We start from the raw sequence: 24,678 nt of genomic DNA on the forward strand, positions 1-24,678 counted from the left end.
CCTCCCCACTCGGGCACACCATCCACACGGTGGGCGCGTTCCACCGCAGGACCAACCGTTAGCGGCTCATCGAGCGTGCGGTCAAAACAACGGATCATCGGGGAGGCCGATATCATCGCTCGAAACCAAAATAAATGTTGAACGTGAAGCAATTTTCCACCGTATTTTCCTCTCAATCGCTCTCTGGCTAATGCGTTTGGCCATCGCTCTCCCGTCACGAATCCTTTACCAGAGAAAATGCACGAGAAAAACAACCGAACGTCGGACCGGAAAAGCCACGTGTTGGCTCGGGTGAACGCGGCGATGTGGGCGCACGCCGTCGCACGATATTCGGTCACTCATTCGGAGTTCATTTACGGAGCAAACCTTCGCCTCCTCCTCTTCCTCCTCCGCCCCTATTTCCATCATTGATAACGACGTAAAGGAAATGGCTCGGGAAAAAGGACGAAAGAAAGCGTAAACAAGCCCCTGCCCTCCGCCACAACCCTGCCACGTGCGGCTGAGTGTTCCGACAAATCGGATCGTGAGTGACTCGCCTCAGCAAGGCAGCACACACCCGGCTCTGGCCCGCCACGAGCAGCGGTTGACACAATGGCAACAGAGGGGGTGCCGGAGTTTTTCCCTCCGAAAGAGCGATTTTTCGCGCCCGCTCGTCCGTTTTTACTTTCCGGTTTTTCGGGCTCGGCACCACCGGACGCGATTCAGTTGCGATTGGTGTGCGGCCGTGTCTGGAAGTGTATGGCCAAGCGTTTACGCCCCGGGGTTTGTGGTTTTTACTAGTTGGTGCGTGTCCATCGACCTTGTGTTCCGGTATTTTCTCGCCCATTTTTGGGCGCGTAAAATTAAGATTTATCCAGCGAGTGTTTTTTATGTTTTGCAAATTTAAACATTATGACTTGAAGACGTCCAAGCAACCGGCCCTTGGCGTGTGAGTGTGTGTGTTGTGTAGTGCGTGGTCGAGAACGAAGGATGTGCTTGTCCAAGAAAATGGTCATGGAAAACTAGATCCTTCTCTCGGTGTCTCGGTAAATTTGTCGTGACAGTTGCGGTGCGCTGACAGCAACAGACGAACAAGGCAAGCGATGACCACCAGCAGCCGAGAGTCATCCTTCTGGTGATGTCCGCGTAATTGGAATAACGATCGCCCAGAGTCGCCCAGTGTCGCACAACGCAAAGTTCCCTCAATTGAATACGAAGGATTAAAAGCTTTACCGGCGACAACGCATCGTTGCGTGAAATACGAGATTCTGTGTGCTAGTGCGTATGTGTGTGAGAGAGAGTGTGTGTGTGCTGATCGATACTCCGTTACGCCATTTGCCATTTGATGACGCGCGATCTCGCGCCTCGCGCAACCGGAGAGACCGGTGCGGTAACAAAGAGGGAAAATTTACGAGACGTGAAAAAGGATCGGCGGAAATCCGACTCACGACCGACTGCATCTGCCCCGTGACGCCGGTTTTTTGGTCGAGTTGGTCGAGTTGGTCGAGTTGGTTGGTTGGTTACGCTTCTGTTTCACTTTAATTTCGTTTACATCACTGACCACGGTAGGCGGTGGGGGTGGCCGTCGAACAGACACTACCAGAGCACAAGCGGATTGTTCTCTGCTGCTGCTGCTGCGGATGCATGATGGGAATAATTACAAAACTAACGAACCGAGCCGTAAGAGGAGAAGGTAAGCGGCCCGTGGGTCTGTTGTGGAAAATGTAGCGCGAAAAGAATGAGCGCCTCCAGGAATCCGGGGATCAACAATCGATCGAAGGCGGTGCGAGAAGCGGATTCCGGTGGTGGTGCAGGTTACGGCATTCGAATGCCGCTTACTGTTGTTGCGGTTGTTTTTTTTTCCCCTCGTCCCGTTCCTGGACCTGCTCACATTTCGTTTGTGAGTGTCAGTCGCAGGAGTGATGATGGTGAAACAATCACAAGTGCGAGGTCTGTCGGTATGCAGAGAAATGGTAGCATTTACCCTACATTCCATTCCATCATACTGTACACGGCGTTGGCCCGTTACGTGCTACATTATTTGTTTTAAATGTACAACACAAAAGGGGATGCGATGCTGGCGCATTCAGAGGATTGTTACTGTGATACAACAAGGGGCTAATGCTGACACAATACTGCGCTAGTGATTTATTGCATTTTTTTAATGAATGCTGTTAATGAATGAATGGATGCTCTATTTTAAACAGTAGTTGTTCAAACTACAGCTAATAACATGTCGGATAATGTGCTTTGGAGTACTTCTTTCTGTGGTCGAATATTCCCAAGTATTCAATATCCTGTAACTCATCAGTCCAGAACCTTCTAGGGGTGTTCTAGAGAAGCTCCAAGGATCATCATTCTTCTTGACATAGTTTACAAATACACTCACAGTCTGGCTTCTTCACTTATCCAACACTAAACTTACTGACTCCATATCTCAACTGAGCTCCATCATTCGCTGGTTAAAAACGCTCACCGAAGCGCTTTCCATCTTCACCGTCCACCGCGATCGATGGATCAACGACCGCGAACGGAACAGAGAATCCACATCTTATCCACATCTCGAAATGCCTCCCTTAATGCACCGATTCCAGCGCATCATCAGCTGGCATCGGCCTTCCCTTGCCACAAGACAATCGATCTGAGCGCCATTTGATTGATGGCGATAGAACAACAACAAAAAGAAATGGACGAACAACCGAAGAGAAAGAAAAACGCTTGGAAAGCTTCGTTCAAGTAAACGTGAACAATGTCCACAGACACAGTCCAATGGACGGATGGACGGACGGACGGGAGCAAGGACAATGCGGTGTCCGCGCCGCTCCGTGTATGTTTGTTCATCGATCGACCATTCGGGGGAATGGGGAGAAATGGTGGTGGTGGTGGTGGTGGGTAGCGAGTGTAAATCATCGAACCCTCGCCCCGCCCTCCTCTCCCACCCCGGTAACGCTCAGTCAGCACTCGACAAATCATCTTTTTTGCATCAGCCGCAGTAAACGACGGCGACCGGGGCGGCCATTGGCCACGAGCCACGAGCTACCATGAGGTGCAGCAGTACCACCAACCCCGCCCCCCTCCCGTGTACCATTTCCATCAATATTCATGAAAGCCCAAATCAAGACGAAATGCACACACACACACATGGACAGTAAAAATGGAGGGGCCAGAGAATCGTTCTGAGTGGAAAATCCCACGTGGCACTCGTCTCCATTTTCGCCGCTTTCCACCACAATGACGACGATGACGACGACGAAATGATTGACAATTGCCACGGGAAACGTGGCGGACTCGCGGAATGTGAGAAAGGTGTATGAGTGTGAGGACGAAAGGGGGAAGGGGGGGAGGGGGATGCAACAAAGGCAGGGACCACCGGACGACCCGCCCTCCCCGGGGACTTGCCCTTGCGCAACCTTTAACAGATGCAATTCTGCTCGCATATTCGCGCTCCCGGAGCGGACCATTCATTTCCATCCCATTCATTCAGCGTGGAGGTCCAACGGAGAGGGCACCGTGGCACGCCAGCAAATCCCGGGATGCCCAGTGGCCCCAGGTCCCCGGGACCTGCCGCTCCTAGTGTCTGTTTGTTGATTTTTCACGTGCTTTGTTTTACTTTGCTGCACCATTCCTAGCGTTGCACCGGCGCGTTCTCTTGCTGTGCTTCCTGCAAGGACGTGGATAGCAGGGGATGATAGCAGAGGGGAAGGTGCCTTTCCACCATCAACGGCATCCCCGGGGTTTGACACACTCCCAGGACCTTCTTCCATTGATGGATGCTGCCGAATCCGGGCTAATGCACAAAAGCGCGCACAAGAGAGCCAGAGAGAGAGAGAGAGAAAGAGAGCGCGCGTGGCGAAGGGCGAGGGAATATTTGTCATGGCCTCGGCCTCGTTGGTATGGTATTGTTTCGTGGACCTTTTTGTATTGTTTTTCGCTGAATCGCCGCAAATGGTTCGACAATCGAGGTGTCTATGGAGCGAGCGAGCGCTCGCGCGTCTATTGTTTCTTCTGCGATGTGCAACATCGCTTTTTTTGTTAGAAAATAAGAATGGATAGCGATGGGGGCGACGCATTGGGAATGGCCGGGCGGAAATTCCACAACAGACAAAGAAACGACAAAACGAGAGAAGAAGCTCTGGGTAGAAGCGGGAAAACTGTCTCTATGCGGGCTCCCGTCGAATGGATCGTTGATCGTTCCGCTGGCATGACACGATAATCAATCATTAATGGTTTCGCCAGAGGAACAGAGAGTGAGAGAGAAAGAGATGCTGTAGAAGCTGGTAAGCGGAAGTTGGTACACATTTAGCAAATTGAAACAGAATTTTAAATGGAATGTTTTAACACTATCAGAATAATTGGAACAACAACACTTTCAGAAAAGAAAAGAATAATATTGAATAAATGATTAAAGGATGCTCAAAGTTGGCTAACAAATGGTTAACAGATGTGGAAACTTAAAAAAAAAAGAATCATAAACCGAGGATTTTAATCGATGGATTTATCCTAAAAATTAAATATAGAAAAGAAAGCTTAACTGAAGTTAAAAAGAACGAACAGAACAAATTATTCCCGTTAGATATCAAATACCAAACTTAGTAGCCTAACTATTGCCGTTAGCTACCCTTCACAGCCACCATGCCAGCCTCACTTTATTAACTGTGACGCCTGATGTAGACGCTGATGATGCGAACCCCGATCCCAAGCCAAATCTAACTGCCATTTGGAGTGATAATATACTCACATCACTACCACCCAGCCACTCAAACTCAGACGCCTTATTAAACAGCTCCATTTACGCGCCACAAACCGTTGACAAAAGAGTTCGCATTCCGCTTCATCTCCTTCATCGCAGCGACCGCAACGCACCGCACCGCGGATGATGGATAAATTGACGATAATATGACCACCCTCCCCCTCAGCCGGTGGCCCTCCTCTATCCTTCCTGCGTTCCTTTTTTGAAACAAAGTGCGGCATCTTGAGCGGAAGGAACTTCGGTAACTTCCTTTCGACTTCCATTTCTCTCTCCCCACGACTTTTTTGCGTCGGACTTTTTTCGCCGGAACTGAACGGCAAAAGTTTTGTCCAAATACGTCACAACAACCGCTCGCACCGAGCGACTTCCGCGCGGCGAGTTCGAGTGGAGATCAAAAGATGAATAATGGTTTCCCGGCCACCCTTCCCGTCCCCCGTTCCCGGCCAGCCGTGCTTGGTGTGCTTCTCCCGATCATAACATAACAATATCGGACTCCCTTGGAGAGTCCACACTTTCACCATCTTTGAATTTATCGTTGTTCATTTTTCAAAGCCGAAGACTTTTGGCCTCCTCGCGCTCCTCGGGGGGGAGATGGTCTTTTTCTGTGTTTGTGTCGGAATTACTGGAAAAGTACGAATACCCGGGTTCGGGCAAAGTATGGCGAGCCCACCATACCATGCCGTCCTGCCGTCGAAGCGATGGATTTGGCATGTTTTGTTTTTCGCGATGGAAAACTTTTGCACCCTTCCCTCCGTTTCCTTCCACCCAACCACAGTACGCCGTGGTGAGCGCTGATAATCTATCAAACAATGCGCCGACTCGCCGCCTCCTTCAAACAACGTCTTTATTTGAGTTTTATTGTGCGGCTGCTACGAGCTGCCAGCGGCAGACATTGCTCCTCGTCGTCGTCGTCGTCGTCGTCCTTGAGCGAAACCGACCGCTCATCGAGTGTGAAATTGGGCAAAAGACCGTGCGATTACTAGATTGCCGCTTCGTTTCGCTTTGCTTCTTGCGAAATGTCAAACCTTGACGGTTAGTAGATCTGTCAGTCCGGTGCGCACTGTCACTGTCACTGCCTCCTACTAATACTAATAAATCACTCGAAGCAGAATGCAAAGATTGAACTGCATGTAATTAGATCATCACCGCGAGTCTCGTCTCTAGCAGAGCGGCTCGAGCAGAGCACCACGAACTCCATTGAACTCGTTCCATTGGAAAAATCCATTTTCCACCGGCATTACGGCATTCATCTGAATCTGCATCGGAAAAGTGAAGCCCCACGTCCAACGGCCGGAATCTGGGAAAAAGTCTCTCCGTGCACCTTTCCGTGCTCCTTATTTTCCTCTTAATGTTTCCGGCCATCATCTCCACCACCACCGCGCAACACTCAAACACCCTTCTCCCATCCATCGCGACGTAAAAGGAAGGGGGGAAAAAATCGTTGACATAATTCATAAGCAAAATATTTGTTTAATCAATTCAGCGTTTGGGGCGTCGGGTGGGCCGGACTGGTAGACCGGCCGGAAAAGCTTCAACGCCCACCCACCCACAACGTCTCGACTCGGTGCGCGACTTTCACCCGGGGGTGGGGGCGGGGGTGTTTTCCGTTCCGTCTTTCCGTTCCTTTTGCGTTTTCCACGATTTTCCACGAACTTTCGCCACTCCTGGGCCTTCCAGGAGTGGCTTTCGCTTTCCACGTGTAAAAGCCGAATACTTGAGACGTCGTCGTTGGCGCAATGCCCGATTCCGGGGTGGTTAGGAAGGATTGTGGCATTTGATTCACTTGAACCGGCTCCAACACCAACGACGATGACGACGACGACGGTACTGTCGTTGTCTGTTCATATTCTATTTACCTTTTTTTATGATCATTTCGACCGGGCATACTTGCGCCGTCAATTCGATTTTTGGCCCCGACAAACACACACACACACACGCGGACGGGCGGGCGGGTGGGCACTCAGGACATGTTTCTTTTCCGTTAAAAAATGGAGCTGCCACGGTTAAGCACACGGCAAGGCACAAGGCACGGTACGGTACGCGCCAAAAACCAACTCAAGAAACCACTCTCACATACACACACACATACATTGCATGGCTGTGAGTGTAAAAATTCAATTACGTTTGATTATGTTTCGGAAAATTGAGAGCGAATTGGGGATCGTGGACCGGCGAGAAAGGAGGGAGCTGTGCGCCGAAAGCCATCGACAGAAGCGCCACGACCTTTTACACACCTTCCCGAACCTTGAAGGCCTTCAAGGGGCAACACGCGAGGTTTTTGGTGGTGGTGGTGCTGGTGTGACTCGTTGAAGGCTTATGTTGGATTTCATCCTCTCGCCGAGTGCGCCGAGCATCGTGGTGCGAGCGGCACGCGATCGCACGATGGCGTATGTTGATGTCAAATCTGATCCGCCTCTAACGAATGAACGCAACGGATGGAGAAATTAGATTTTTGACGGCTCGGAGCACACTAATCTTTCCGGAACACCTCTTCTCACCCAGGGTACATACATCTTTAGCTCGTCAGCATGAGCATGCACTCCGTTCTAGAACGGTCTTGGGGCCTGGAATAGATTCGCTAAAAGTCGCGCGCTAATGGTGAGGTAATCTTGTCTGATTCTCACGAGGGCGACCACGAGGCGATGAGGCGGTTCCGGGCTCTGATTAACTGGCAAGGCAATGGAAAGGAAATGATTTATTCAATTGCCCTATCACAACGACAATCGACAGTACGATAAGAGTACACTTTTGTGCTACTAAGTGTAAATTGAAACGCAATTATCCATCGCTTTTGCCATCGGGCCATCACTGGAGGATCGCACGATTATGCTCTTCCATAAATAGCGGCTTTATCGGACGGCCATCAGATGCGTGACTCGCTCGAGATAACGAGTTCGAAAATCGATCGATTAGTGTACTGATGCACGAGCGAGCGTGTGGCTGTGTGTGTGTTGAATGCCTTCTTAAAATGGCCTGTTTGTAGTACAAATGACTTCCACTCACGATAGCGAGCTCGACAGCTCGATGCAAGTGTCCCTCGGTGGCCACAAAAAGGTTATATACGCTGTGTGGAATGTGCTACAAGCGGTACAAGCAGCAACAACAACAAAAACAGTCACCATCACCGTTCTAACCAACCATCATTATTGCCCTCTAATGATTTCACTTACAACCGCGCGCAACAACCACCGAAGAAGCACCGGCAAGAAGCCGTTAGCTAGCAGAAGAAGCGTTCATTACCAAGCGTTTCTTCAAGGGCGGGGCGGCAATGGATGCTGCTGTAGCATCGTTCGAGTGGAGAAGCAGCAGCAGCAGCAGCAATGGAAGAATACACCTCATTACGGATCCTTGTCGCCCGCCGGCTGCACTTCTTATCATTTAATGAAAGTTTTCGTTTCGTTCGCTCGACATTCCGCCACTCCACGCTCCACACGGTCTTCCCTACAAGACTTCATCTGGGACTGGTCAACATGCAATCGTTACCGTACCGGCTGTCGGGGAATCGAATCGACGACACTTCAGCACTCGCTCTGGCCAGTCCCGGAGTCCCGAAAACCCGAGCCCCGAGTCCCGCGGCGATCCCCGGCAATCTTCCATTAAAAGTTGGTCCTCCGATATTGGATTCTTGGATTCTTTGGGGTTCATTCGCGTTCGTGAGAAGGCAATTTTCCGGCGTAAAAAGAAAACCCTAATGGGAAGAGGATCAGGGGGCAAATCAGTATTGACTCACTGGCTCACGGATTTGCGCGAAGCGGACACCGGGATCAGATAAAGTTTTTAATCTTTTACAAGACGGTCACTACGGCACGGACACGGGCAGGATTGGATACTAAATTAAGCTCTCTACTTCGCCGGTTTACTAGGATTCTAAGGGTTTAGACTGGGGAGTTAAATTCCCGGCGATGACACAAGTGATTCGTGGCGTGGTTTTTGATTGGTTTCTCAGTTCTCGCGACATAACTCTTGAGCAGAGGATCCTCTCGACTGAAGGACTCACGGAGAAATGTAACTGCTGTCTGTGCCCGGATATAACAACCATCCGGAATTTCGATCGATTCGGAATCGATTGGTCAACGAACGATCAATCAATTGTTCATCGCAGATTAACAAATATCCATTTCGGCAAGAGGCGCCTGGCAAAGAGTCCCGATGTTTTCGGGCTTATCTCGGGGCCTCCAGTGGCGCGTCGCAAACGCGACTTCATTTACCCGAAAAGATGCTTACTTCATCTTGTTTGCATCTGTGTTTGCGCAGGGCGGTAGGGCGGAGGCTTAGCCTAGATCATCCATTTTCATTCGCCGACACCCCGCCGGAGCAACGGAACGTCGTCGCCGATATTTGCCAACTCATTGGCAGCTTTGGCCCGGGCGAATTCACAAATCGATTACGACATCGTGTGAGTTGATGCTGGGCTTCGGAAAGACTTGCAGACTTCCCTTTCAAGCGGGATCCATCTGCTTTACTGTCCGGGTCTTTCGACGTTTTAAATTGTCAATCAATTTACTCCGGCTCAAAAGGAGGCTAGACCGCGTCGGAAAAAAGAAACAGAATAAAGGAGAGCCGGCACGCTGATCGCTAACCATTCACAAGAACCTCTTCGCGTTAATGCCCTCCACCGAAGTGCCCCTGGCGGGCGGGAGGCTGCATCATTATTTCCCTCAATCGCCGGTCGAGAAACATCAAACAAACTTGCGCGCTACAGGGCTAGAGGATGCAGCAAGCAAGGATGCCGAGCAGGAAGAGCGTATCCACAGCGAAAAGAGAGGGGTGCACACACCCATCACCAAGACTTTTTTTTTGCAAATTGGACTCCTTCTTTGCTAACCGCACGCACCAGTTACGATGTCCTGACGTGCGCTGCTGCCGCTGCTGCTGCGCCATTGCAAATTTGCAGCACACCGTGACCAAATTCGCACGAACGCAGCCGTCCATGGCTGTGTTGTTGCTTGTTAGTGTGGAAAATAATGAATTTACCAACACGCCGAGCCGAGCTCTGGGGGCCAGCAGTGTGTTGGATAAATACCGCGTGCTCGCCCTCTTAAAATGGCGACACACGACAGGGCGAATGCCATCGGATGTGAGCGCACGCCATGTGCACACACACGCAGACACGCAGACACACACACGTTGTGAGTCACTTTAATCCGGACGATAAAACCTCTTCAAACGGAGCCGGGGTTCGGGAAACGTTTAGCGTTTCCTCGCAAAGGAAGGAAGGACGACACGTGCCCATCATTTGTTCCCCTCGCCATTCCGAAGATGGTGGCCAGCCGTAGTGAGTCGATGGGGATTTGGCGAATTGCTCAAGCGTTAGCAAATTGCTTCCTCATCCTCTCTCTAAAGAGGAGGACCAGAGGACCAGGAAGAATGGCAGAGAGCCGGCCCTAGACCCTCGGCTTTTTTGTTATTCATTCGCTTCGCCTTTCGCCTCCTCGTTCGATTTCGCTCGGTGCTGTGGTGCCAATATTGGTGGTGTAAGTGTCAGAGGACGAGGACGACGTCCTTTAGTTGGCTTGCCCCTAGCCACTTGCGTCAAACCAAACAGACCACCGCCATTCCGCCACGAACCGCCTTACGAAAGGCCTACCAGGTCTATAGTGGCAATGCAGTAGCCGATGTCGATGTTCTCTCTCTCTCTCTGTCTCGTGCCAAGGGGGGATGTGCAATTTTAATCCACCACCCTTGGTCGCATCAAGCCCAGGCCAATGCCCAGGAAATGGATTCCAATGGCCGTAGAGAGCGGAAATTCATTGACTTTCATCGATGGACTGGAAGGAGGAGGACCGTTTGGACGACGTGTAGCGGCAGTAGCAGTAGCAGCAGCAAGGACAATGGGATTCCTGTGTAACCGGAAGGAAGATTACTCAACTGAGCGAATCCTCTGGTAGTGAATCACCAGTTCCCGTGGTATCAATGCAGTGCCAGGCCACCATGTCACCATGTCTTCCATCCAAGTGTATTATACGACAACGATTATCCTGGGGCAGCGTAGTAGGCTTCGAATGCATTGCCTGGTTCATAGCCTACTGCTCCTGCTCCTCGGGTCAGGAAGTTGGTTTCCACAATGCCGCCATTAATTAAACGACCGACGAATCGAACCCGAGGTTGACGAGGTGACGTAAGATAATTGACTTCGAAACAAAGGAAGGCCCTGAGATGGTCTACTCCCGGTCATCCGTCAAAATGGAGAGCTGGTCAGTGGAAGATTCTTGGATTCAGCTTCCAGTTCGGTTTACGGTTGACCTTTCTCTGTCTGGCGGCTGGTTGGTCGCGCGTCTGGTGCCCGGTCTGGGCCGGTGTGCCAGGAATTTAAATCAATTTTTTTTTGGCTGCCACTCTCGCTTCTTCGCTTGTCCAGGGAGAGGGAAAGGCCGCCCGCAGGGTCAAGCCCCAGTGAGCACGTGCCGGGCATTATCTTTCCGCTAGCGTCCGACCGACACCGAACCTCACTCGCCCCGAGCTCTCGTTGGTTTGTTGCTTATTAAATTCTTAGCTCGCGGCCGCGTTCCGGAACAATTTGGGAAGCAAAGTCGCGCGATCCCGGTGCGTGTGTGTGTGTGTGTGACAGGAGGCAATGCATTTTTGGGGCACCGAAATTTTCCGGACACTCTGAATAAAGAGAGAGAATGGCGAATGGCAGTCAGTATTAAGCGCACGGTCCGATGCGTAGTTCGATGAAGCAAGTTGAGAAAGTACCGAGGTGGGCGGCAGGGGATGTTTAGTAATAAACTTTTTTAATTGCCAACAGCCCAACCGAGAGTCTAGACTCGAAACAGAAGAAGCAGAAGAAACAGAAGAGCAGAAGAAGTACTTCTTGGAGAGACGCAAAACGGAAAATTTCGCGTTCCTCGCGAATATTTATTCTTTTTTCGTGCACGCTCAACGCGCCGGCATTTTCCGCGAACAAAGCGAAGCATCTCGGTTAATACTTATTGCTTCTCGGTAAAGCTAACCACCACCCGCCCGGCCCTTTATGCGTCTATCACGCGGTTTTATGAGACATTTTGTAAAAACACACACACAAAGGCCAGCAGCAGCAGCAGCAGCAGCAGAAGGCAACGCTGCATTGCACTATCGTATCCAGTCTCGGCGCTGGATGTGCCAGTAGCAATGAGGAAGTAGCAGAAGAATTGGGAAGGGAAGGGAGAGGGGGCACTCTCATTCGGTTCGCCAGTTTAACGCGAGTCCGCAACGTTTGCCATAAAACAACGCCCCCCTCAAAAACCCTTCTGTCCCCTCTGCCGGATGAAAATTAGAAACCTTAAATCCTTTCCTGGTCCACTGGCAACTGGCCTCGAGCGGCCTTCCCCCCCAGCAAACCATCAAGTTCGGTCGACAGCACGGCCACGCCACGCCAGGCGGCCACGAGGTCACGGATTCGGTCGCCAGAAGCCAGCCGATGTGACTGCCAGATATCATAACTCTTCCGCATTAATGTGCACCCACCCAGTCCCAGTCCTAGCCCTAGCCAGCCCCTGGTACCACCCAACACCCCCCCCCCCCTTTGTTGGAGTTTTGGAGAAACTTTTCGCGTTTTTTTCTCGTTTTTTTTTCTTCTTTTTCGACTTTTTTGTGAAAAATTCTCTACACCATGCACACACACACACAGACACACAATGGCACGTGTGGCTGCCATGTTCGATCGGTTGCTCTAGTGCTCCTTTTATGAGCGCCATCCGCTACAGACAACCTTCCCTCTGTCCTCTCTCTGTCCTCACTCCCGAGGGGGGGGTTTAGTCAGTATGTTATGTTTCATTGGCAGGATCATGCCAGAAGGTTGGTACCATCGGTACCAGCTACTCGCTGGCTGTGTCTGTCAGTGTGTACGCCATACAGTGTACTACTAGGGTCCCTGTTTCTAGGTTAATGCATTTAAACTGCTGATAACGACGATGATGACGACGCCAAAAAACCGGGTGGAAGAAAAACCGGTGCCAAATTATGCTATATTCCCCCTCCCCCTCTACCACCGCGGGCAGCATCGATGCAGCAGCACCGCGATGTAACCGGAGATTGTCGCCCAGAGCCATTCCATTAGGGCACGAAACGAACGAATGAAAACCCAATCCTGGGCGCACTGGGTTCATATATTGATCAAAAAGGAAAGAGGGAGAGAGGGATCCCCAGCTCGCTTGCCACTTGCTCTATTGGCTACGCCATTTGCGAGCGATTACATTGTGCAAAATGGTGCCTGCCTTTGGGCGGGGTTCGATCAAATCAAATCCACGTACACACACCAGCCACCAGCCAGCAACCAGCTGCCTTTGACGGGAATTTATCGCCAAAAGTTGTTGGCCAAAAGCTCGTCTTGCAAGTCTTGCAGCAGCTGTGCTACCTGATGGGGGGGGGAGGGCCATTACATAACACGTGCCTCTAAGGCGAATTGCACAATCCGGAACCAATCGCCGGAATGTGTTCCAGGAATTATTTTCCAAATGCCACGTCGAGGAAAGCGTTGAGAAAATTTCACATTAAATGACGCTCACGGCGAGTCGCCATTTCAAATGGCAAACGATTAAACTCGTCCTGGCACTCAACCTGCTGCACCCGGGTGGCCTATTGGTGCTGGTATGCGTGCTGCAACGGAATCAGCATCATCACCTTGCTGCACACCATCAACCACGCGTTACATTACAATGTTGTATTGAGCTCGCCAGACGGTGGCGAACGGTTTTCCGGTGGGCGCCACGAACGGACTAAGACACGGACAGACAGTTTCAGGTAAGGAACAGGAGCGGAATGAAGGTGAAAACGGGTCTTAAGTGTTTGTCGGCCAACAGTCGACCAGCAAACGAAACAATACACAATGCCGGGTCGGACCTTCCACGGGAAATGAGCCCTGAATCGAGGAAAGCCGGCCACCAGATGGAAAAGCAACCGGGAAACCGGAAAGACACACTGAGCCACTGGAGGGCGGGGGGAGATTGAGTGAAAAGGACAAAGGGTGGAGGGTGTAAAACAGAACAAAACAAAACCCAAACGCAAACAAAAGGTAAATGAGCGAAAGCGCAACACCTCGGTCCTCGGCCACTCGGCAAAGAAAAACAATCGCGCAAAGATCATCCGGTTCCACCCGGCCCTTCCCGGAGGGGGAAGGAGCGAGGACGATGAGTACGGAGGTTGCGGTGTCTGTCCGTTGCGCACACCACCAACGGCTAGGTAGACGGCGGCGGCTAGCAAGTGTTTTTCCTCTCCGTTTGATTTCCCTAAACTCCAGCACGAACGCGTTCCTGCTGCCGGTCACACCTACTACTTCTCTGCCATGGAACATACAATTATCTGGCCTTCTTTCCCCCGGCGTTTCAACCGTTTTTTCCTCTATCTGCATAATTTTCATCTCTTCCACCTCCCTCTTTGCCCGATGCTTTAGCAGCTCAGTTTATGCTCGCGGCGAACAAATAAAACATAAAAGTGAGACCTCCCTTGGTCTGTGTTTGCGTGTGCCTGTGTGTCCCTGTGTCTGTGTGTGTGTCTACCAGGTGTATGTGTGTTTTGTGCTGTGCTGGTGTGCAGTGGTGATGTGGGCCGGTTGCTGCCCGTGACCAGTGCTTCGGTTGCGCCGTGTGCTTAAAGCTTTCATCAAGTGGATCAACATCTAGCTGCAGCCCGGCCCGGCTCGTCTCATTATCCTTCTTCACGTGCCTCCCGTGGGGTGGGGGAAGAGAAGGTTGGTTTGTGTGTTTTTTTTTATATATTTTGCACGCGCGCGCGTGAAATCAACAACGCCCCGGTGGGTGGTGTGAAAGTTCCGGTGGTGTGAAAGCTCGAAAAACGGCCCACAGGAAGAAAAAAAACACGCCGGAAAACACTTCAACACACAGCGGCAGCAAAACGGTGCAAAGGTGTGAAAGTATCGTAGTAGCCAGTGGTTGCGTCAAATGCGCAACCAAAGCAGCAGCAACAGGAGCAGCAGTAGCAGTAGCAGTAGCGGTAGTAGTAGGCAGCGCGTTAAGTTGTAGTGGTCGCACTTGACGGCCGTGTGCTCGGGAGAGTGCCAATAATCCGTGCGAAAGTGCCCGCTAGAGTACGGCCGCCGATAGCAACGAGAGGACGAAACGCCAGGCGCCAGGAAACGGCTGTGTGTGTGTGTGTGCGTTTGTGGTGAGGAAAAACTGCGGGCAGCCAGGAGCGTAGCCGCAACGACGAAGGTGCAACCATGGCCAACCATGGCGCCGGCCACATTTTGCTGGTTTTCCTTCTCATCTTTACCCAGGAAACGGCTTACGGTAAGTGAGCGAAAGCGGCAGGAAGAGAAGAAGGCCGCGGGAGGCGTTTCTCGGAGTGCCCGGGACCACTTGATTATGAATTTCCATTTCATTATTTATAAGACGTGCCCCACGCGGTGCCGGACTTGTTGCAGCTGAAAGCTGGCAGCGACAAGGTTCACTTACAGCTTACCAGCAGCAGCATAACAACTACTTTCCGGTGCCCCTTTGTTGGCGGATTGAATTCGTTTTAGGAACCGTTTAGGAACAAATATCGTGAAGTACAGGAACAGTTTATTTTCGCTTCGAGTGTTCAAGACGTTTGATTGATGAACGTCGACCGTACGTTCGCATTCCTGTTTCGCTGCAGCTGAATCTAAGAATTTGTCTTGTTAGCTGACATTCCAGGCATCCTTATCATGGACACTACTACCAGGAACCAGATTGTGTCATCACCATATGCCAACAGTACATTATTGACAGACCTTCCACGGAATGGGATCAAAAACCCGGAATCCGATTCACCGAAGGAACAGCACCTGATTTCTGGCTTTTGGGTGAAGAGAAAAGCGTTTTATGTATTGTGGATCCCCAGGAGAAATCACAGAGTAGCCGTAGAGTCAAGCCGCACTTTCTGTGACGCTCTGTTCCGTCTGTTCGCCGATCGAGATATCGAGATTTGCTTCGTTCGTGGAAATTAATTACATTATTACAATGTTCACGTCCGCGACCACAGGATGTCGTGTACCACAAGCGCGCACATAATCTGTGCGGCGTGGCGTGATCGGTGAGCCAATGGTAATGGTGTAGTAGTCGCGGTGACCAGTCCATTGAAATTCCTTGGAACCTGAACTTGCTACAACGGTCGCAGTCGTTGACATAGTCGTCGTCGTCGTTTGTCGATCAAATCCTCATCCAGTGCTTTGATGCGTTCGGTAACATGTTTCGCCAGTTGATGATTCCTCTCACCCGGACCCTCTGCCCTGACCGTCTCTGTCTCACTTTGCTTATCGTTTTTCCATCGGAACCTCATCAACATCGAACACAACGGTCCCTCTCGTACATGGTACATGAAATCTGTCGTCCGGTGGAGAAGGAACAGATCTGTCAACCGATCCGTAATTGACGACAACATGTTATCACATAGTACGTCGTCCCGTTGCACCAAAGGACACCGCACCACGTCTCCTAGCACCGGATAGTTGGCTCTCGAACACATGTGGTGATGGCGCTCCTCCTCTTCTCGGCTGCGTCGCCATCGTCATCGTCATCGATAACAATTTGTAGCTTTCGACACACACACACACACACACAGCCCACACCCGTCGACCACAAGATCGCCCCAAACCGACACAAGGGAGGTTCCAGTGATTCCAATAACCTAATCAAAAGCGAAGCACGAAACGAGTCCCAGGTCGAGTGGGAGAGCGAGAGCGAGAGAGGTGCTGAGGTCCTTGGGTTTGGGGTTTCATCGTAGCATCGAAGGTCCTTTCGTTTCGACCTAGCCAAACCGGTACGTCGTACCCAGGTCCACAGCGTGTGTATGTGTGTGGTCTAAGCTCACACAGCTTAGACCTCTCAGTGGGCACCTCCGGGGCATGGAAATCGTTTGTGTATTTCGTCGTCGTCGTCGTCGTCGTCGTCGTCGTTTCGTTGACTCTTAATCAACTTTCGTCTCGTCGTTCGGTTTCCTCGAGCATCTTCGGGCGTAATCGATGTTCCGTCGCCTTCGCCGTCCCCAGGAAAAGGATAACTACATTGTCTTCTCTACAAAGCGCGCTCAGTCTTCGCTTCCAGTATATCGGGGTCTATATTCGATTCGATTTGCTGGTCTACTCCCGCTTATCCGGTGTCGTCTGCGTCGGGAACTGCGTTAAGATTCATGCAACGAACCGTACGCTACGGTTTGGCCGACTTCCAAGTGTTTGATTTCACCGCAAACGCAAACGGAACGTGGCCGGTGTGGCTTCTTGGTTGCCTCTTGCCCCTGCCCTGCATTAGAGCCGGGGCCTTCGGTCGGCGAACCAGAAAGTGAAATTAAAGACTATTACCAGCCAATTTGTCGATGACATTTAATGGAAATGAGCCGGTTAACGGTTCGGGGCCTGTGTGTTCCTGTTGCTCCCGTTTGATCCACGGTTGACACACAGACACGCACGCACGCACGCACCAACTCGGCCGACGTATAGGTCACACGGGAACCCACACACGGCGGTCGGCAGAAAGATCTACACGAACGATGCATTTGCATCAGCAAACATGAGAAAAGTCCTTCGCCCTGGACACAGTGCAGGCTGGCAGAGTACTGCAGCAGATGTTTTTCCAGTACCGATCCCAACTACCGCCAACTACTGGCCTGGCCTTGGTGCACGGTCTCTGCACGAGATGTTGGAATATTTGCATTTCAAATTAGCTGACAGAATGGTCTCCCGGGTGCCGTGGAGCAGAAAGTGAGCGCTCCCGAAGTGATCCCTAGTAAAATCCCATTGAACGGAGGCTAATGCAAATTACTGATACCTGAAGAGAGGCCCCGAGCAGTAGTAGTAGTTGAAGTAGTCGAGAAGTGCCTCGACCAGTGGGATTGCACCATTGTCGTCTCCGGGAATGCAAAAAGACCGGCACAAAGGCAATGCAAATAGCAGCAGCAGCAGCAGCAACGGCAACCGTTCGTTCCTTCTACATAAATCATGTTTGCATGCTTCATCATCATCATCATCATCATCATCATAGTCGTCGTCGTTGAGCTAACATTCACTTCGTTCCATTTTCGCATCACATTCTGGTTCGTGTGCTAGGCAAACGGTATGCTAATGCACTCGTTCTCGCTAGCTCTCGATAGTAGTAGTAGGCATGCAGCTGATAGTTGTAGGTGCTAAAGGGAAGGAAAACATCTTCCTTCCAGAATTTAGCACGCTACCGTTGGTGCAATCGGGCGAAAAGGAAAAACTCGACGAAGAAGTCAAAAAGAAGGATTCATTCTTAAACGATTGAACATCTAAGAGATCTGTTCGAGATACAAGAAAACAAGAATCTCGCATCCCTCGGGCTGTACTGCCATGCTTCGCACATTAAAACATGATGAATTGTTCACATGCTTGTGAACGCGACATATGTGAGGATTTGTTCGCAGATAAATTTCGCGAACTTCGCAACCGTTTCCCGTTACGCCACACAACCAAACGCCGAGGGCGCACTCTCCGCACTCGATTAAGATTGCATTAAAATTCCTTCGCAATCCTACTCCGCACACACCACATCCATTCTCCTCTTCTTGTCTTGTGTCTCTTCGATCAGGCTGCGGAAGCTTCAGCCTTCCGGAATTGGTAAAGACACAACTTCGAACCACGCCATCGGTGGAATCGGTGGCCGCGGTCGCGGTCTGCGTGTGTGTCGGATCGCATAAAGACGCAACAGGAATCCCGGTTACCCGGCTCGATGGCTGGCTAATGTACCACGTACCGAGGATTTGCACCAACCGGCGGACGTGATAATTATCCGGGAAACTCTTCTTCTCAGATTCCGGGTTTTTTTTTTGTTTTCTCGCCTTGGTATCGCCAGATTTTAGTATCAGATTCCGCTTCCGGCTCAAGTGTATACTACACAGGAGGCAGCACACAGACAGACGACACCGGACGGGGGGCCTCCGTGTTTGCAACGTCACGACACGTGTTGTGTCGTGTTCTTTTCAACTCTAATCTCGATCTCGCATGGCATCATGTAGGCGGCCGTGTTCGTGATTGGGCGAGATAACATACCCGACAACATAACACCGACAGACACACCGAAAGCGAAAGAATTAGAAAAAAAAAGTCTCGAAACAAACAACTTCCCACACGCTGCTCGGTGTGATAATGAAAATTGCTTTCAAGATGATACACACACACGCACACAGCCATGCACTTGCAAGAGTTCCATCTTGGAAATGGGAAGCAGAAAAAAGCCTTTCTTGAGAATGGCAACTCGCGGTAAAACTATAATTTGTATTACGATTGTGCCACGGAAAAATGCTCGCTCGTGCGCCTTATTTGTTGTTGTTTGTTTGTTGTCGCCGTGACTCACTCTTGGGCGCGCATACACACACACACACAACATCAAACTTCGATAAATCTTCCACTTACGATTGGACAGAGAGCAGAGAGACCGGGAGATGGGAGAAGAGATCGCGCACATCACGTTCTTCCTACGTACCGCGTCGTGTGTCAGTGTGCCTGGCGCCGTGGTACAGGGGAGGGGGAAACGTGGGGAAAATTCATGAGCTCAGCGATCCGTATTGAAAACCTTTCGATAACCATCACAGAGATGCGAGAAAGGGGCCACACGACCAAGGGCGGGGGATACCGAAAGACATATTATTCGGACCTCGGACCATCGTACCAGAGCAACCCCCGAACCGCCGATGCCGGGCAATTGCAATAAAAATGGCGCCGATGGCAGTATCAATAAATCAAAACATTTACAAAACATGCTGCCCTGTGCGAGATGCTCCTCACGAACCGCAGGCCTCCCTTCCTCTCGATTGGCAGGATAATGAAATATTAAGATCGTTAGGGCAGGGGAGAGCAAAACGGATGCTGGAAAAAACATTAGAAGAAGGGAAGAAGCACAAGCAGCAGAGAGGGCGCTACTGGTGGAAGATGCGCGCCGAAGCATTCTCCATAAACAGCTCGATAAACACTTCTGCCCACGATCTGGAGGGGTTCACGCGAGAAAGTTCGAAAAAGGAACATCGCGAAACGGTTGTTGAAGGAAAATTTCGTTCCCATAAAGCGAGCTAAAAGCTCAATGATCTTAACCATGAAATGGATCTCGTGAAAATTAACATCCGCTCCACGGACCTGAACAAAGAGCAACTGTACCTGTACCAACATCGCCACCGAAATATGAACATTAAATCTTATGATTTAAAGATTGAAAATGAGCAACACTGCGCGGGGGGAAGTTTCATCCAGAGCAATCAGCGCGGAACAACTTTGCTATCGAAACGCAACTTTCGAAATCATTAAAATTAACTGATTCCCGTTCCGTTCCGGTGCGAGACGCAACAACATCAGGCGGCAGGGCAGGACGATGGACGGCGGAGTCACGAAACGTTTAATAATAAATGCCACGGACGTCTTATTTGATTTTCCGCGTTCTTCGATGGCGGCCAAAAAACTTTAGCCCAACTAACACACACCACCGGCAATCAACCGGGGAACCTGGCCTGTCCTTGGTCCTTGGAACATTATGACTTCTGCCAGGAGTTCTGCCAGGAGTGGCACTGGCTCGGTGGCTCCGGTGCACTAACGGATCGGCTATGATGCGAACTTATGGACCAACTTTTGGACCATCGGCGCTCGAGCTGCCGAAGTCGCGAATGGATTGATAAATATTCATTCTTAAGTTTTCGGTTCCAAACTTTCGCCCAATATTCGCGCATCACTCGCTCGCCGACGTTCGATTGCGATTCCCTTTTCCCTTCTGCTTCGGTGCGGCGACAAAGTTTGCGGCCTAAAAACTAGTCCTGAACAAACCCGGTCTCGGGACCGGGAACCTCAAATACCTTGTTGTGTCCTGTCTGACTTCCCGTCCCTGTTTGGTTCTCCGGGTCTGCGCGATAAAAATGGACACGCGTGCGAACGAGCGAGGAGGGAGGGAAAGTCCAATGCTAGCGAAACATAAATGCGTCGAGGATATCGAGGATCTGGCGAAATCAAAAACCCGGCAGCACGACGCAATCGGCCTCGATAATGAGATACTCCGGAAGTTGCTTTCATCACATTTTGTTCCGGGGAATATTCCGGGGGGGATGGAATGAGTTCCCCGTCGTTCATGTCGTAAGGTTTCGACTTCAACCAATTCCCCCGGACAACAATTGAAATTCTCGCTCCGCAACTTTGGTCTGTATTGGTTGGGTGGAAGTTGGAAGTTATGACCGTGCGCCCAGGGCGGAGGAAATACGAACAAAACATCCGAAACTAACCGAGTTAATGTCACTATCTGCAATCTAATAAATTTATTGGCTTCCTTTACGGCGAACAACCGCACCCGGAGAATGGCCTGCAAATTAGAGGGGACGAACGTTAGGAAACGGTCCCCATATACCCGGCGGTTCATTCAAGGGAAGCAGCAGTAACGGCAATTGTTGATTGTGCAGTCAGTGCGCGATTGTTGCCGATTGATGATGATGACTACGAGCGACGAGATAAATGTGTGGTATTGCAGGCATTGCATTGCATTGTGTGTATCTTTTCACAATTCCCGACCCATTATCCCGTCGTCTCAAGTCTCGCGGTGCGGTTCGGCGTCTCAGATTACACAGAAAACCATCCCCTCCATCCAATCATCCGGCAGTGGCACCCTCGGTATGCGCTTTGAAAACCGCACTTTGATGTTGCGCTCCCGGAGTGAGGGTTTTTCGTTCTTCTGTCTTCTTTGCCTTCCGGCGATGCGACAGTTATCGTACATCGATTCGAGGAAACCGATAGATCTGCGGTCTTGCCGTAGTCTCTAGCGCGATAAACGAGGACATCGAGTGAGGGAGAGGGCGATCCAATTTTGCGTTTGATTAACTATGTCGATCGACCGCAAAAGGACCGCGCACACTCTCTCGCTCTCTTTTCAAATTCCCTTTCAACGAGCATAAATTGAGGGGTTCAAACTGACCCTTCCCGGACCGGAATTCCCCGGCGGGAGGGAGGGATTAAAGATTGACCGCACTTATGCTCGTTTGTTGGAACGGAAATATTACAACATTTAATCACTCGCCAGTCAGCAAGCAGCAGCAGCAGCAGACAGCTCATTGGTTTGTCCGCCGTTTTGTCTCAAAGCCAATTCCACATATCATGTCGGAACATCAGCATCATGTGTGTGTGTGTGTGTGCCCGCTCCGAGGGTTCTTAAAACGGGGTGCAGACCCATTAATCGTCCTCTGGCCGATGGTATCGGGAACCCGGGGATTTGAGTCTGAACTTATGTTGACATTTTGAATACCATCAATCGTAGATGGAAATCAGAGATCGACGACGAACTCCGGGGGTTCGAGGGTTCGAGTTCGTTTCAAGAATCCTCGCAAGCTGGCGTAGACTTGACCTTATCGATCTAAGGATCTCATGTGACCGTGTGTGTAACCGTGTGTGTGTGTGTGCCCCTTTGTCAAATCGATATTTGTGTAGAGAGGACGTCAAACGTCTCTTAATCCAATTATCAATCTTCGGATCCTCGGAAGCGATCAGGAAACCTCAGCCCCCTAGACTGAATATTACAAGAGACGACTAGAGACCCTTTTTCGGCACACACACACCCACACACACACACGCACGCCTAGAGAGAGAAACCCTCATTTCCGTTGCTCTGGCGTAATCGACAGGACACCGGCATTAATGCTCCTCAAGTCTCCAGACCACCAACACCGGCCACCATCGCACTCATGTTGAAGTTTTGCGAAAAGCAAATCTAATCGTACCGCAATCTGCTGCCACGGAAGCGTAAAAATGTTTCAATTTTGTTAACAACATTTTCATCCCTCCTGCAACAAACACAAACACACGCAACGCGACACGCACGCACGCACGCACGCACGGAGCACACCTTTCTCGTGGCCACACCACAACTATCTCTTTCTTTGCACCCCTTCCCGGGTGGTTTTTTACCGGCTTGGGAGGGCGTTTTGTCAAAATCCACACCAAATTGAAGTAGGTGCAAGGATTGGGCGGCCCGACAAGGAGAAGCAGCCGCCGGGCCACTGCCGCTTACGCATTATTATCCGTCTATTTTTTGTCTGTCTCACCAGACCGTGCCCGGCTCTCGTCCTGCGGCCCTTTTTTTATTGAATTCGGTTGCGGTTTCAGCAACCCTGCCGTGGCGTTTGAGGGTGCAGATTGTATCGCTTCAGGCCGGGAACACGAATGCCGCCGCAAAACCGATTTTATACCAGACGCGGCGCTTCGCATCCCTTCCCGTCCTCGAAAATCGATTGTTCGGGTTTATTTTTAGATGATTACTTGAACATCTGTCTGGTGTTGCTGCTGCTGTTGTCGCATCGTTTTGTGATGCGAAAAGAAGGGGAAGCCACCAACGAGGAAACGCGACGACCTTTCGCTTTCTGGCCAGCTTATGCAAACAGCTTTGAAGCTGTCACGTTGGTGTCGCTTTTTGAAACCGTTTATAAGCGCGCGCGATCCGTTTGCGGCCTATCGGTGAGCAAAGCTCATGCCTAACACCAACTGTTTCTACGTGAACTCGTTGAGATCTAACACAAAGGGTCCTTGGATAGATGTGACTCGACTGCCGGAGTTGCGAAGAAAGATTCTAATTTGGATCTTGGACTTGGCGGTGCGCAAAAGTCGTCGGCGACGCAAATGGGTCCAAGAGGGGCACCAGGGTTGATCCCTTTTAGGATAATGATGGTCACGATGGAGGGCTAACTTTTAAATTAAAGACAAACCATTTCGAATCCGGCACACCGACACCGAGGCAGATTGGCGGTGGGGTGATTAAAAGTTGAAAATTGAAACAAGTGGTGGTGGGTGGTCGGTGGTCGTCGGTGGCGTCGATACCGTGGCCGTGGCCGTGGTCGTGGTCGGTTCGTCAGGTCGGTGGTTCCCGTAATCAGAAACCAAGCGTCGTAAAACGGTTGGCGGTTGCGCGGTTTCGTTTTCACAAAAGTGTCAACATCAAAGAAGTTGCCACGCGGATACCATTTGGACGGAAAGGGGGCTGAGGGAGCGCTGAGGGGCTAGGGTTACAGCGGTGCAGCCGATGCTGGAGACAAAAAAAGGATTCCAAGTACCCTTCGATTCGCAAACAACGGACCACTACGCGGGGATGGGTGTGTGTGTGTGTGCGTTGACGTTACTAGGCGAATGTACCCTTTACTGTAGGGCCCACACGACCGGACCTTACTGTGGCTTCCACGAGGACGGGTTTTTGGGTTCGTTGCGCGATTTCTTCTTTTTTTTTCTCCCCCCGGTTGGATTGCTGCTTGCCCTAGAATCAACACCGAGAGATGAGAGAGAGAGAGAGATGACATTTCTGGCCCCGTCGACCCGGGGTGGATGAGTTGTTGGGATTCTCGTGTTGCCACCGGAGCACCACCACCACCACTCTCCATCACCTGATCTCGTATACCTCGCCAACGGAAGCCTTAAAGTAACGACAACCTTAAGAGGTTTCCCCTCTTAGTGCAGAGAGCGCGCTGTGGTTCGCAATTCAACGTTTTGCACAAGTCAGCATTATCATGCAAAACGGTTATAAAACCGTTAACGCAACAACCACTGCGTTACGAGTCGTGTGGGAGGGTTGATGATTTATAACCATTTTTCGTTGGATTCTTACTTTGCGCAATATTTTATTTGCAGTTTGAAAAGTTCGCGTCTTTCTCTTCTTCGTCAGTGTGTCTGTATATAATCATTCTCTTGAGCTATCGTGATGGGGAAGAGAGAATAAATTTCCAGCAATCTTGGTCGCGAGAACGAGGCTCGAACTCACGCACATCATTCCACGCAACGGCACGCTACTCGCTGGGATACGCTACCTAAACAAAGTGTGCCGAATTAGAAGACCTTCTCTTACTGCTCTACACTCTCTTGCTTTGTATGCACGAGTTACTTAAGCAAATTATAAAATTCTCCATCATGGGTTTTAATTCCCCTTTTGCTCATTCGTGCAATTCAAAGTACTGGCTGGCTGGCTGGCCGAGACCACAATGTTGCTCACACCGCACAAGCCACAGCCACAGCGTTCGTGCACATAAACAACGTTTTA

General features: G+C 50.7%; 1 protein-coding gene across 3 annotated transcripts in view; it reads left to right on the forward strand.

The window, feature by feature from the left end:
• Window positions 1-717: 717 nt before the first annotated feature.
• LOC125956941 (protein amalgam-like) overlaps window positions 718-24,678 on the forward strand; it is a 70,087-nt gene continuing 46,126 nt past the window's right edge. Inside the window, exons 1-2 of one of the 3 annotated variants that reach the window (XM_049689238.1) lie at window positions 718-810; window positions 14,100-14,955. In XM_049689238.1, coding sequence (XP_049545195.1) covers window positions 14,886-14,955 — 70 coding nt within the window. In that variant the 5' untranslated portion in view covers window positions 718-810; window positions 14,100-14,885. The remainder of the gene's footprint in view (window positions 811-14,099; window positions 14,956-24,678) is intronic. The other 2 variants (XM_049689241.1, XM_049689240.1) reach the window with 2 other exon arrangements.

The sequence above is a fragment of the Anopheles darlingi genome, chromosome 3 (assembly GCF_943734745.1).
Source record: "Anopheles darlingi chromosome 3, idAnoDarlMG_H_01, whole genome shotgun sequence".
NCBI classification, from domain to species: domain Eukaryota; kingdom Metazoa; phylum Arthropoda; class Insecta; order Diptera; family Culicidae; genus Anopheles; species Anopheles darlingi.